The following is a 15,278-nucleotide window of genomic DNA, read 5'->3' as shown; positions in this document are numbered from 1 at the left end:
ATCTTTTTATAAAAAAAAAAAAAAAATTGTCTCTTTTGAGATTAAAGCACCTTGAACCTCAAAGCCCATAAAGCAAGCAATAAAGAAGCATTTATTACTCTTATAATTATCTTGATTATTATCTTGTTTATTATTATTAGTATTTATTTATTTATTTATTTATTTATTACTATTATTATTGTTGTTATTTGTGGATATTTCCGTTCAAAAACTCTGTACTAGAATAAACCGGAATATCTTTCTTGCTACTGTTTGCTAGTGGCTCTGTGACACAAACTTGAATCAATGATTGTTCTGCTGCTGGCGCACTATGACAAAGCATGAAAGAATATGAAGAGTGCAGCAGCAACCCTTTGACTCAAGAATATACTTTAGAGAAAATCTTACACTGGCAGAGGAATGGACATAATGACCTACCTTATAGGTGTTTTCTATCTCTAAATTCTATGGGTCAAATTCTGATTTCCATACTCATGCTGAGTAGTACATTACTGAGCAAGTAGACCTTTTTATTCAGAGTTTATCCCCATGACTTTGTTTCTCTTTTTTGCTGAGCCTTTCCCATGAATTTTGACATCAGAAAAGTAGTGTAACAATTGGACGTCAGAAGAGGTCTGATATCGGATACCAGTATGGTAGCAGAAGAAAAATGTTTAAAAGAACATTAACACCCTTCCTTTATATTATTTATGTTTACTATAAGCAATCAGAAAAGTCCCCTTATGATTGCACACATTATTAGATAAATATACCATTAGAGATTTCCCATATATTATATTTATTACATTTCCTCAGGTTTAGATTTAAAAGTTTTCCACAAATCTCAAATATTTAAGTTCCCATCTTTATTCTGCAGTCTAGTTTTGCAAATGAAGATCTGTCAACTAACAGGTCTTCTTTAAAAAGAGTGTTAATTCTTAGCACTTTAAAATAATCCACTGTTTACAACCTTACATTGTTCCAGTGGGAAAACAGTATAAATAATTCAGAAAGAGAAGATGCTCACTTGTCCTTATTTAAGCCCATGAAACAAAATCATCTATTTTTTCTGTTGTTTTTTTTTCACCTTTCCACTTTTGAAAAACAACCCCCAAAGCCCTCCCAACTTCATTGCATACTCTTTAACTGACAAACTCAAATGTGAGAAAATGTCTATGGATGGTTTACTATAAAGAATATTTCCTTAATTTTCCAGAATTGTTTTGCATCCGTCCTTCAAACTGCAACAGTCTTCCTGGTGCAAATGCCTGTATATAAGGTTTCTAAAATGCACTTTGAGCTCTGTAAAGAATTCCCACAGGAAAATGTCATAGTATAGTGGTTTTCAACCTTTTTTTCATTTGCAGCTCCCTAAAGGGTTTCAAGTGGAGGTGCAGACCCCTTTGGAAATCTTAAACATAGCCTGCGGACCTCAAGGGGTCTGCAGACCACAGCTTGAAAACCACTGGCATAGTATAACCAGTTTTTCACTTTAAGGAATTGCACAAAGCTGGCCAGTGAATCTGGCCCATATGTATCTCTTACCTCAATCTTCTATTTAATAATAGAAGAGAGACAGATTAAAGCCCTGCATTCATTTTAAGCCCCATATTTAGATGCTTGTAACCATTTCAGGAAATTACCCGTTGAGGTGAAATGTAGCAGTATTAAGCTCAACACAAGATTTAATTGTTTAGAAGAGTTTAATAAAATTTAGTTTGGCTGTTTTAGAATTGTCTAGATGGTAACAATAATTTTTAGTTAATTAAAAATTATAATGTTTTTGACATTTTAATAACTCAAGAATAACTTCATGTAAGCCTGCAGACTTGGATTCATATCCTGCAAATATTTGTACACATGAGTAAATTCCACTGATTGCTTAAGTCATAGAAGTATATAGAAATACATAGAAATTGGAGACAGAGAAAGTCTTTTCATTCTTCTAACCCATCCCCACTCTAACAACGGGATGGTTCCATACTACACATTTTCTAATACTTTGTCTTAACTAGTTTGAAATGTCTCAAAACATTGAAGTTCCACTATCTCCATTCAGAAGACTATGCCACAATTTGATAAATCTGTCCAAGTTTTTCTTTTTCTTAATTTCATCCCATTATTCTAAGATATCTCTGCTTGCAGTTGCAAGAAATCTTTCTAGCAAAGGAGAAGTGACTGAATGAACATTGTTCATAGTGCTGTGTTTAGATTTCATGTCACGACAAAAGCATTTTGGAAAGGTACCTTAAATAGATATTTTTAAAAAGTTAACTACTAAAAAAGCAGCTGACAGTCAGCTAGTACTGTACAATCAATAAATCTCCTCTTCCTCAGATTGCACATATCAATTACTAGCTTATTTAATTAACACACTTATTTTTAATTGCTTTATGGATTTTGTTTTTACTTACTCTAATTTCACCCTTTGTTGCAGATAATGTTAAGCATCATCTCCATTGATTTTTTGCAAGTGCTGCATTCAGAGAAGATCTCTTCCAATTTAGATTTCCAGATACTTTGACTTTGAGCTCTAACAACTTTATAACCTCCCCAAAGCCCCTCATAAATGCATTGCAATGGTCACATGAACATTTCGGGCGTGGTACCAGCACCATTTTTTGTCCTCTCTACTATGGCACTTTAAGAGGATAAAGCCAAAAAAGTTTTTTTTTTTTTTAATTGAAAGTATTCCAAAAAATGAATCTTATTGTGAAACTTCGTAGAAGTTTCAGAACACTGGTAATTCTTTTAACCACCTTCTGTTTAGTAAGCATAGTCATTTCCGCCTATTACTTATATACAGGCTACAAGCAGGAGATGACCCTAATTGAAACCACTGGAGAAGCAGAATGTGAGGGCCTTAAACTTTTACCATACAGGTCCATGGAGCTGAAGACTGCTAAGCCGATGGATCCATCTAATACTGACCCTATCGTCTTGCTATTTGTGGAGAGCCAGTACTCCCAACTTGGACAAGATATCATAGCCATCCTCGAGTCTAGTCGATTCCAGTACCATATGGTGATTGCACCTGGAAAAGGTGACATTCCTCCTCTTACGGATAGTGGCAAAGGGAAATATATGCTTGTTATATACGAGAATATTTTAAAGTATGTGTCCATGGACTCATGGAATAGAGAGCTTCTGGAAAAATATTGTGTGGAATACAGTGTTAGCATAATTGGTTTTCATAAAGCCAATGAGAACAGCTCACCAAGTATTAAATTAAAAGGATTTCCACTAGACCTTTACAATAATGTTGCCCTCAAAGATTGCTTTGTAAACTCTCAATCTCCTCTACTGCACATTACCAAAGCACCAAGGATTGAGAAAGGCCCACTACCTGGGGAAGACTGGACAGTTTTCCTATTTAATCACTCCACCTACCAACCTGTGCTTTTAACTGAATTACAGACTTCCAGATCCTTCCCAGCATCATTGCCTAAGTCTCCACTTTATGCTACTGTGATCCAGGACTTGGGGCTTCATGATGGGATTCAGAGAGTCCTTTTTGGAAACAACTTGACCTTTTGGCTACACAAGTTGATCTTTATAGATGCTGTCTCTTTCCTAACGGGGAAGAAGCTTGCATTGTCCTTGGATAGGTACATTCTTGTTGATATAGATGACATCTTTGTTGGAAAGGAGGGAACAAGAATGAACGTCCAGGATGTGAAGGTAAGCTAAGAACTGGGGATGGTGTCTCAAATAAATGGCTCAAATCACAAATACATCTGGAGAGAGATGGAGAAAGAGCAAAGGAGGCCTGGAAGGACTCAGCCTCATAGTAATGCAACCAAGTTACAAGTAAAACAGGTTTTGAAAGCACAATCAGAATTTTGTTACATTTTGTATTGTTGGAACAGCTTGAAAGTGGCTGTCCCACATATACCTGCACAGCTATGCATGCTCAAATATACTCTCACACATAAGCATCTCATGTACTGGTCACTCTGTATGTGGGCTACCCTCTACTAATGTCAGATCTGCTCAACAGTTTATTAATATATTTCCTGTAGTGGCTGAGCCATGACTAACCCTATTAATGTTACAGTTAACATAGGTTCTCTTTTAGCCTGAATGTTGCATCAGTGTTTTTGGATTGCTTACCTTGCTAAGAACTGTGAAGTCCTGAATGACAGCAGATTTGTTGTAACTAGCATCCACAATACATGCACATACTGTTCAAACGCATGTACATAATCATATATATGGAAACATTTGCATATAGATGGATGCACACAATTTACAGGTATTTATTTTGAACCAGAGTTTTATTGGGTTTAAAAAAAAAAGTTGTGTTTGTGTAGTTTGTTAACTTTCCAGAAAGGATGTTTGTTATTTATAACTTCACTTTGTATTAGAAAAAGAAAAGAGAGTTTTCAAGCCGTTATGAAATACTAAAAGGTATAATCTCATTCTGATGTATGTGGCTTAAGAACTCCCTTTACCGTTACTAGCAGTTTCATAATTAAAGCGTCGCAAAACAAGATGAAAAGATACCTTTACACCTTATACTTATATGTCTGTAGTTATGGTCATATACTATTTTTTCCCCTTGATCTAGAATGTTCACTGGCTGAATTTTTGCTGTTTTGTGTTTGGGTTTTTTGTTTGTTTGTTTATTTGTTTTCCAATCTAATTATCAAAGTTTCCAATACAAAGGCCTATCACTCTGGATGTTTGTCCTGTGGAATTCTGACAGAGGAAGATTCTTAGAAATATCTTTGGGAATTAAAAATGCTGAATTGATACCAGTAGCATTACTCCTAATTAAATGTTCCTTTGGAATTGTCTAAATGTCCACACATTAAGGAAATTATCATATTAATAGAGGCTATTAGAGACTTTCCAGCCATTGCAAATGTATGTTCCCTGTTCCCTACACAGTGGGATTTTTTCTTGTAAACATTGAAATGCTTCCATAATCAAAGAGCATACACACACACACATACACCAAGCCTTTATCTATAATCTTTTTATGAAGTCCTAAGTTTATTTAATTATGTTTTAAAATTATTATTTTCATTTTATGCATTTTCTATGTGTCTGTATCCTGGCCAGTGCCAGTAGCAGAACCAGATGAATTGAGACTTCACCCAAAAGTTTTTCCTGTGACATTTCCAGGCCAGTTTTGCAGACCCAGAAAGTTCAGATAATTGCAACAGGCAACCATGCTTTTGGATGCTTATCAAAGCTGATACCAGGGCCCAATCATAGAATATCACGGTAGGAAAGGACCTCAGGAGGTCATCTAGTCCAACCCCCTGCTCAAAGCAGGACCAACCCTAACTAAATCATCCCAGCCAGGGCTTTCTCAAGCCTGACCTTAAAAACCTCTAAGGAAGAAGATTCCCCCATCTCTCTAGGTAGCCCGTTCCAGTGCTTCACTACCCACCTAGTGAAAATTTTTTTCCTAATATCCAACCTAAACCTTCCCCACTGCAACTTGAGACCACTACTCCTTGTTCTGTCATCTGCTCCACTGAGAACAATCTATATCCATCCTCTTTGGAACCCCCTTTCAGGTAGTTGAAAGCAGCTATCAAACCCCCCCCTCATTCTTCTCTTCTGCAGACTAAATAATCCCAGTTCCCTCAGCCTCTCCTCGTAAGTCATGTGCTCCAGCCCCCTAATCATTTTTGTTGCCCTCTGCTGGACTCTTTCCAATTTTTCCACATCCTTCTTGTAGTGTGGAGCCCAAAACTGGACACAGTACTCAAGACGAGGCCTCACCAATGCCAAATAGAGGGGAATGATCATATCCCTCAATTTGCTGGCAATGCTCTTACTTATACAGCCCAAAATGTCATTAGTCTTCTTGCACCAAGGGCACATTGTTGACTCATATCCAGTTTCTCATCCACTGTAACCCCTAGGTCCTTTTCTGCAGAACTGCTGCCTAGCCACTCAGTCCCTAGTCTGTAGCAGTGCATGGGATTCTTCTGTCCTAAGTGCAGGACTCTGCACTTGTCCTTGTTGAACCTCATCAGATTTCTTTTGGCCCAATCCTCTAATTTGTCTAGGTCCCGCTGTATCTTATCCCTACCCTCCAGCATATCTACCACTCCTCCCTGTTTAGTGTCATCTGCAAACTTGCTGAGAGTGCAATCTACGCCATCCTCTAGATCATTAACGAAAAGATTGAACAAAACCAGCCCCGGGACTGACCCTTGGGACACTCCACTTGATATCAGCTGCCAACTAGACATGGAGCCATTGATCACTACCCATTGAGCCCGACGATCTAGCCAGCTTTCTATCCACCTTATAGTCCGTTCATCCAGCCCGTAGAGACCGTATCAAAAGCTTTGCTAAAGTCAAGGAATAACACATGCACTGCTTTTCCCTCATCCACAGAGCCCGTTGTCTCATCTTTGAAGGCAATTAGGTTAGTCAGGCATGACTTGCCCTTGGTGAATGCATGCTGACTGTTCCTGATCACTTTCCTCTCCTCTAAGTGCTTCAGAATTGATTCCTTGAGGACCTGCTCCATGATTTTTCCAGGGACTGAGGTGAGGCTGACTGGCCTGTAGTTCCCTGGATCCTCCTCCTTCCCTTTTTTAAAGATGGGCACTACATTAGCCTTTTTCCAGTCATCCGGGACCTCCCCCGATCGCCATGAATTTTCAAAGATAATGGCCAATGGCTCTGCAATCACATCCACCAACTCCTTTAGCACCCTCGGATGCAGTGCATCTGGCCCCATGGACTTGTGCTCGTCCAGTTTTTCTATAGTCCCGAACCACTTCTTTTTCCACAGAGGGCTGGTCACCTCCTCCCCATGCTGTGCTTCCCAGTGCAGCAGTCTGGGAGCTGACCTTGTTTGTGAAGACAGAGGCAAAAAAAGCATTGAGTACATTAGCTTTTTCCACATCCTCTGTCACTAGGTTGCCTCCCCCATTCAGTAAGGGGCCCACACTTTCCTTGACCTTCTTCTTGTTGCTAACATACCTGTAGAAACCCTTCTTGTTACTCTTAACATCCCTTGTTAGCCGCAACTCCAATTGTGATTTGGCCTTCCTGATTTCACTCCTTCATGCCTGAGCAATATTTTTTACTTCTCCCTGGTCATTTGTCCAATCTTCCACTTCTTGTAAGCTTCTTTTTTGGGTTTAAGATCAGCAAGAATTTCACTGTTAAGTCAAGCTGGTCACCTGCCATATTTACTATTCTTTCTACATATTGGGATGGTTTGTTCCTACAACCTCAATAAGGATTCTTTAAAATACAGCCCGCTCTCCTGGACTCCTTTCCCCCTCATGTTATTTTCCCAGGGGATCCTGCCCATCAGTTCCCTGAGGGAGTCAAAGTCTGCTTTTCTGAAGTCCAGGGTCCGTATTCTGCTGCTCTCCTTTCTTCCTTGTGTCAGGATCCTGAACTCCACCACCTCATGGTTACTGCCTCCCAGATTCCCATCCACTTTCGCTTCCCCTACTAATTCTTCCCTGTTTATGAGCAGCAGGTCAAGAAGGGCTCTGCCCCTAGTTGGTTCCTCCAGTACTTACACCAGAAATTCTCCCCTACACTTTCCAAAAACTTCCTGGATTGTCTGAGAACTGCTGTATTGCTCTCCCAGCAGATATTGGGATGATTGGAGTCTCCATGAGAACCAGGGCCTGTGATCAAGTAACTTCTGTTAGTTGCCTGAAGAAAGCCTCATCCACCTCATCCCCAAGGTCTGGTGGTCTATAGCAGACTCCCACCATGACATCCCCCTTGTTGCTCACACTTCTAAACTTAATTCAGAGACTCTCCGGTTTTTCTGCAGTTTCATACTGGAGCTCTGAGCAGTCATACTTCTCTCTTACATACAATGCAACTCACCCACCTTTTCTGCTCTGCCTGTTCTTCCTGAACAGTTTATATCTATCCATGACAGTACTCCAGTCATGTGATTTATCCCACCAAGTCTCTGTTATTCCAATCATATCATAATTCCTTGACTGTGCCAGGACTTCCAGTTCTCCCTGCTTGTTTCCCAGGCGTCTTGCATTTGTGTATAGACACTTAAGATAACTCACTGATCCTCCTGCTTTCTCAGTATCCAACTCTTATGATCAGTGGACACTGGAAAGGCCCCTGAACTCCAAACCTTCTGAGATTTGATCATTACTGCAGCTGAGCAAATAACTAATTTTTTTTTTCAATTCTCAATTTTTCATAAATAATCAGTTTGTTTTAAAATGAAACAGAACTTTTTGGTTATATTTTACTGAAACAAAAAACAAAGGCAATTTATTTCAGATAGAACAAAACCTTTTGATTATCTCATTTTTTTTTCTTTTTTGGTTTTTCATTTTGTTAGGTTTTAGGTATGGGTTTTTTAAAATCTTTTTATTTAAAAAATAATTTTAACCAAATTTCAAAATGAAATTTCATTTGAAGGAAAAAATCAGAATGTTTCAATTCAGAAATGTCAAAACAAACTATGACAGATTTCAGAGTAGCAGCTGTGTTAGTCTGTATCCGCAAAAAGAACAGGAGTACTTGTGGCACCTTAGAGACTAATGAATTTATTAGAGCATAAGCTTTCGTGGGCTACAGCCCACTTCTTCGGATGCATATGGAGTGAAACATATATTAAGGAGATATATATACACACATACAGAGAGCATGAACAGGTGGGAGTTGTCTTACCAACTTTGAGAGGCCAATTAAGTAAGAGAAAAAAAACTTTTGAAGTGATAATCAAGATAGCTCAGTACAGACAGTTTGATAAGAAGTGTGAGAATACTTACAAGGGGAGATAGATTCAATGTTTGTAATGGCTCAGCCATTCCCAGTCCTTATTCAATCCTGAGTTGATTGTGTCTAGTTTGCATATCAATTCCAGCTCAGCAGTCTCTCGATGGAGTCTGTTTTTGAAGTTTTTCTGTTGTAAGATAGCCACCCGCAGGTCTGTCATTGAATGGCCAGATAGGTTAAAATGTTCTCCCACTGGTTTTTGAGTATTATGATTCCTGATGTCAGATTTGTGTCCATTAATTCTTTTGCGTAGAGACTGTCCGGTTTGGCCAATGTACATGGCAGAGGGGCATTACTGGCACATGATGGCATATATCACATTGGTAGATGTGCAGGTGAATGAGTCCCTGATGGTATGGCTGATGTGACTAGGCCCTATGATGATGTCACTTGAATAGATATGTGGACAGAGTTGGCATCGGGCTTTGTTACAAGGATAGGTTCCTGGGTCAGTGTTTTTGTTCAGTGATGTGTGGTTGCTGGTGAGTATTTGCTTTAGGTTGGGGGATTGTCTGTAAGTGAGGACAGGTCTGTCTCCCAAGATCTCTGAGAGTAAAGGATCATCTTTCAGGATAGGTTGTAGATCTCTGATGAGTGCTGGAGAGGTTTTAGTTGGGGGCTGAAGGTGACAGCTAGTGGTGTTCTGTTATTTTCTTTGTTGGGCCTGTCTTGTAGGAGGTGACTTCTGGTTCTCGTCTGGCTCTGTCAATCTGTTTTTTTCACTTCAGCAGGTGGGTATTGTAGTTTTAAGAATGCTTGATAGAGATCTTGTAGGTGCTTGTCTCTATCTGAGGGATTGGAGCAAATGCGGTTATATCTTAGAGCTTGGCTGTAGACAATGGATCGTGTGGTGTGTCCTGGATGGAAGCTGGAGGCATGTAGGTAAGTGTAGCGGTCAGTAGGTTTCTGGTATAGGGTGGTATTTATGTGACCATCGCTTATTAGCACAGTAGTGTCCAGAAAATGGACCGCTTTTGTGGATTGATCTAGGCTGAGGTTGATGGTGGGATGGAAATTATTGAAGTCATGGTGGAATTCCTCAAGGGCTTCTTTTCCATGGGTCCAGATGATGAAGATGTCATCAATGTAGCACAAGTAGAGTAGGGACGTTAGGGGACGAGAGCTAAGGAAGCGTTGTTCTAAGTCAGCCATAAAAATGTTGGCATACTGTGGGGCCATGCAGGTACCCATAGCAGTGCCGCTGACTTGAAGGTATATATTGTCCCCAAATGTGAAATAGTTGTGGGTGAGGACAAAGTCACAAAGTTCAGCCACCAGGTTAGCTGTGACATTATTGGGGATACTGTTCCTGATAGCTTGTAGTCCATCTTTGTGTGGAATATTGATGTAGAGGGCTTCTACGTCCATAGTGGCCAGGATGGTGTTTTCTGGAAGATCACCGATGGATTGTAGTTTCCTCAGGAAGTCAGTGGTGTCTTGAAGATAGCTGGGAGTGCTGGTAGCATAGGGTCTGAGGAGAGAGTCCACATAACCAGACAAGTCTGATATTAGGGTGCCGATGCCTGAGATGATGGGGCGTCCAGGATTTCCAGGTTTATGGATCTTGGGTAGCAAATAGAATTCCCCTGGTCGGGGTTCTAGGTATGTGTCTGTACAGATTTGTTCCTGTGCTTTGTCAGGGAGTTTTTTTAGCAGATGGTGTAGTTTCTTTAGGTAATCTTCAGTGGGATCAGAGGATAATGGCCTGTAGAATGTGATGTTAGAGAGCTGTCTAGCAGCCTCTTGGTCATATTCCAATTTATTCATGATGACGATAGCACCTCCTTTGTCAGCCTTTTGGATTATGATGTCAGGGTTGTTTCTGAGGCTGTAGATGGCGTTGTGTTCTGCATGGCTGAGGTTATGGGGCAAGTGATGTTGCTTTTCCACAATTTCAGCCTTTGCACGTTGACGGAAGCAATCTATGTAGAAATCCAGTCTGTTGTTTCGACCGTCCGGAGGAGTCCACACAGAATCCTTTTTTTTGTAGTGCTGGTAGGGGGGATTCTGTGGGTTAGTATGCTGTTCAGAGGTATGTTGGAAATATTCTTTGAGTCGGAGACATTGAAAGTAGGATTCTAGGTCACCGCAAAACTGTATCATGTTCGTGGGTCTGGAGGGACATGTTCGTGGGTCTGGAGGGACAAAAGATAGGACAGACTCTTCTGCTGGGCTAAGAGTATAGCTGGAAAGATTAACAATATTGCTGGGTGGGTTAAGGGAACTACTGTTGTGGCTCCTTGTGGCATGTAGCAGTTTAGATAGTTTAGTGTCCTTTTTCCTTTGTAGAGAGGCAAAGTTTGTCTTGTAAATGGCTTGTCTAGTTTTTGTAAAGTCTATCCATGAGGAAGTTTGTGTGGAAGGTTGGTTTTTTATGAGAGTATCCAGTTTTGAGAGCTCATTCTTAATCTTTCCCTGTTTGCTGTATAGGATGCTGATCAGGTGGTTTCGCAGTTTCTTTGAGAGTGTGTGACACAGTCTCTCAGCATAGTCTGTGTGATATGTAGATTGTAATGGATTTTTTACCTTTAGTCCTTTTGGTATGATGTCCATCTGCTTGCATTTGGAAAGGAAGATGATGTCTGTCTGTATCTGTACAAGTTTTTTCATGAAGTTGATGGATTTCCACTCCATACGGCTAAATGCAGTGCCTTGCATAATGACAGTTTTCAGAGTAGCAGCCGTGTTAGTCTGTATCTGCAAAAAGAACAGGAGTACTTGTGGCACCTTAGAGACTAACAAATTTATTAGAGCATAAGCTTTGTGGGCTACAAACTATTTCGACTTTCATTGTTTGCACTTTTTATTTTGCCAAAACTATTTGCTGAATTTGACTCAAATTCTCAAAATTTTGGTTGCACTGAATTTGTATTTTTCACTGAATTTACTATTTGACTGAACAATTTCACCCAGCTGTAATCATTACTAGTTACAGAGTGTACTAGTTCAGTAGTGAGATCAGATGGTTTTAGATGCTTAGTGAGCTGAAATGCACATTAAAATCCAGTGACTAAGGGCTTCTCTACACAGGGAAATTGACTGGAACAGCTACTATGGAGTAAACTATTCTGCACTAGCTCCTTGTGTGGCAACTCTTATCCCAGAAAAAGAGTGACTTTTTTTTTTTCTGATTTAGCTTAATCTACTTCCAAAGTGGATTAAGCTAAACTGAAAAAATAAAGGATTCTTATTGCTGAATAAGACTGTCCACAAGGAGAGTTATTCCAGAATAGCAATAGCACTTTAAATTCACACCCTGCCTTATTCCAGAATAACTTCCCTATGTAGTCAAGCCCTAAACAACTTCTTCTATTGCCCAGAGAATTAATAATTCCATAGCAGTTCTCCTGACTCTCTTTGGTAAATGACACTTGATTTCTACCTGTAATCTTCCACATCTCTATTTAAAACAGCAGAAAGCTATATATAATTTAAACTGACAGTGCTGAGTCATCTCTCAGTCCTGACAAATATCACATTGTTTAGAATAACAGACCTCTTCTATTTATTTCCCACTTTTGACCTGCTATACTTTTGATGAGCGAGCTGTATAATGGGGTTTCTCTTCAGATGCTATCACACGCAAAAAATAAATACTAGTACAAATAAAATTAAGCCAAATTGGCATTTTACTGTTTAGAAAACCCATATGCTCTATACTACATTCATGTCATGCAACAGAAGAGTATGTGCATCATGCTCACAGACCAAGGTAACGTTTAACATTATGTGAAAACATTTGCAGAATCAAAGACAACATAATGATATGCACCCTATGGCCTGTGTTGAAAATTCATGGAAAATCATAGAAAGTATTCATAACAAATAAAAGTCAGAATGGAGCACTTAATCTTCTTTTAATGGAGTTATTTACCCAGGCAAGAAAAGTAGTCCAGTGGCTAGAGTAGTGAGCTGGGAATCCAGGAACCTGGATTTTATTCCCCAGTCTGTCACTAACACATTGTTGAGCAAGTCAGTTGAGCCCAGATTTTCAAGAGTAACTTCTAATTTTAGATGTTTCAATTGTGTGGTGGATAACTATGGACAGTTCTGACTAAATTCTCAGCAGTGGCTCACTAAATTTGGGTGCCTCCATTTTTAGTGCCCAAGTTGAGATATATATGGCCTGATTTTCAGAGGTATTGGGTACCCACACATCCAAATGAAGTCAACTGGGGAATTGCAGTTACTCAGTACCTGAAATCAATCCCAAGGTTTAGTCTCTGCGGAACCTGAATGTATGCCACAATGAGTTCTCAAATACCAAAGAGGGCATAATTCAGCAAGCCAGGTAAGGTAAGCAACCCTTTCTGCTTCAAATTAAGCCAAAGACTGAGATGCAAGTGACCGGTTAAAAGGCATTAGTATTAACTTCTGTTAATTAGTCTGACCAGAAAACATTATAGATGAGATGGGCTTGATCCAACAATGATTCAACTCAGTCACAGTCTTTAGTGAAAATAGGATCAGGACCTAGGTCCCTATCAAGTGACTTTTATTCTTTGTATTTCTTGTGGAAAGGAGATTTGTTTTACTTATAAGTGATATTTGCATATAAAATTGTTCTTAATGCCACCACATATCATTATGCTGTATGTAAAACTCAGGGCTTTTTAAAAAAAGTTTTAAATCAGCTGTCAGGTAAGGATTTGTTTCTCAAGACATTTCAGAAATACTTGTTATGTAAATCAGTCTTTATTTATAGACTGGACATTCCCAGAATACATTACCATTTGAAACAGGCTGCTTGCTAATGAGTATAACACCAAGATCCGAGTATACTTTGGTTAATTTACAATAAAGAATAATTATTGATAGTTAGAGAACAATTTCTCAATACGCTCAAGGAGTGATGCAGTTAAGGACCTGTGGGCCTAATTTTACCCCTCAAGTTAGAACAGCTTCCTCAGTAGGAAAGGAAAATATCAGAAGGAGGCAATCTTCAAGAGGCTGTGATTTTCCTAAAGAATTTTGTCGTGCTTCTGTACACTGTATAACAGCTGCTGAGACCAGCCATCCAAAGGTGCTTGCATTTCAGTGGTGGATAAAACCGTCCCTGTGATTTTCTTTTCTAAAACATGTAGGTGTTGAGATACTTAGGGTTTGATTCTGCCTGTCCTTTCTGTGGATTTTAAGAGTGTTGATGAGCACAGCTCCTTTATTTCAAATGATTCTAGACCACAAATTGGTTCTCCACATCTGGCTCCATGTTCCTGTACAGGAATGGGGCAGTATTTGGGTCAGATTCTCTTATGAAACATATGCCATAATCTAGCACTACCGTCACAGTCTGTGTTTACATTACATCACACTAACATTCAATTTTGCTTGTCCCTTCAATGTTTAAAATGTGATATTTGTTCAATTAATATTTTTTTTGTTGATTTTGATACAGAAGGAACAGAAACTAAAATGCAAATTTCATATGAAGTACTATCTGTCATTTAACGCTATCATTTTTTTTCTGCACTATAAATTCATTTATCTAATTCCTTACTGTCATAGGGCATACAGAGCCCATGCTATCCCAGATTAATAGGGAGACTAGCTGCCTCCTCTTCTGGGCCTGATTGGTGACCCTGCAACAGCTAGGGAGATGAAATGGCTACAGGTCATACAGGAAGAGAGGCTGAGGAACCACTGAGTGTGGGGGCCTTCAGCAACAGACTGGTGGGCAGACATTTGGAACTCCAGAAGACAATGATCACAGAACATGAGAAACATGGGAAACAGCCAACAAGAGAGGCATTGTAGGAAGCAATAAGAGATTGGGAGATACTGGTTCCAACTTCTAGATGCCTGGAATGAAGCACAGAGGAATGGGTGGGTTTGGGTTCCTCTACTAACCCTAGCAGAGTGGTTACTAATGCCAGCAGAGCAAAGCGATCTGAACCCCAACAGGCTAGAAACTGCTGACCACTCACTAGGGTTATGGGACTCCTGACTCACTAGACTCTGAGAGGGAAGAGACTATTAATGATCCAACTGGAACATTAGAGTCATAGTGTGGAACTACCAGATGGTGTTAAATGGTGATTGGCTGAATGAAGGAGAAACAGAGGTAACCTTGCCATAACTCCTGCTTAACCATGGTGCTGGTGGGGGAGGGCACTCCAGCACAATGTTCTCTATCATACGCACAGTGCAGAATGATACCTATAATTAAGGTTGCACAATTGTCTCCATTCTTGTCATTTTCAGTTTTTTTTAATCTTACACACTACAGCGCTAAAAATGCCCTCCCATTTTTTATAATATTTTAACAGCTGTAGTATGTTTGTTGTAGATGGCAAAAACTTGAAATTGAATTGCAAAAACTTGAAAAACACCCTGCTTTTTGATAGTTTGGTGCCAATTAGTCATGATTTCTCAAAGTTAACATTTAAAAAATATACACTATGTGAGGGCACATGGAACTTTGTAGTAAGCTCTTTCAAAGTTGTGCCAGATTCCAACTGGTTTTGAACATAATTGCATAGGTTAGAGATGTTTGTAAGCAGTTCTGTGTTTTTCTCTATGATTAGCGTATTTGTGCAAGGAAACTACAA

The 15,278-nt window shown here is 39.4% G+C and overlaps 1 protein-coding gene across 2 annotated transcripts in view; it reads left to right on the top strand.

The window, feature by feature from the left end:
- The window catches only part of LOC128837617 (bifunctional heparan sulfate N-deacetylase/N-sulfotransferase 4-like), a 178,720-nt gene that overhangs the window by 15,731 nt on the left and 147,711 nt on the right, over positions 1-15,278 (top strand). For both annotated transcript variants that reach the window (XR_008445003.1, XM_054028867.1), the window contains exon 3: positions 2,417-3,660. Coding sequence is in view for 1 of the 2 variants with exons in the window: in XM_054028867.1 (XP_053884842.1) it covers positions 2,680-3,660 (981 nt within the window). In the remaining variant the exon portion in view is untranslated. The remainder of the gene's footprint in view (positions 1-2,416; positions 3,661-15,278) is intronic.

The sequence above is a fragment of the Malaclemys terrapin genome, chromosome 5 (assembly GCF_027887155.1).
Source record: "Malaclemys terrapin pileata isolate rMalTer1 chromosome 5, rMalTer1.hap1, whole genome shotgun sequence".
Taxonomy (NCBI): Eukaryota; Metazoa; Chordata; order Testudines; family Emydidae; genus Malaclemys; species Malaclemys terrapin.
The sequence above is the reverse complement of the archived record's forward strand: the minus strand, read 5'-3'. Positions and strand labels throughout refer to the sequence as shown.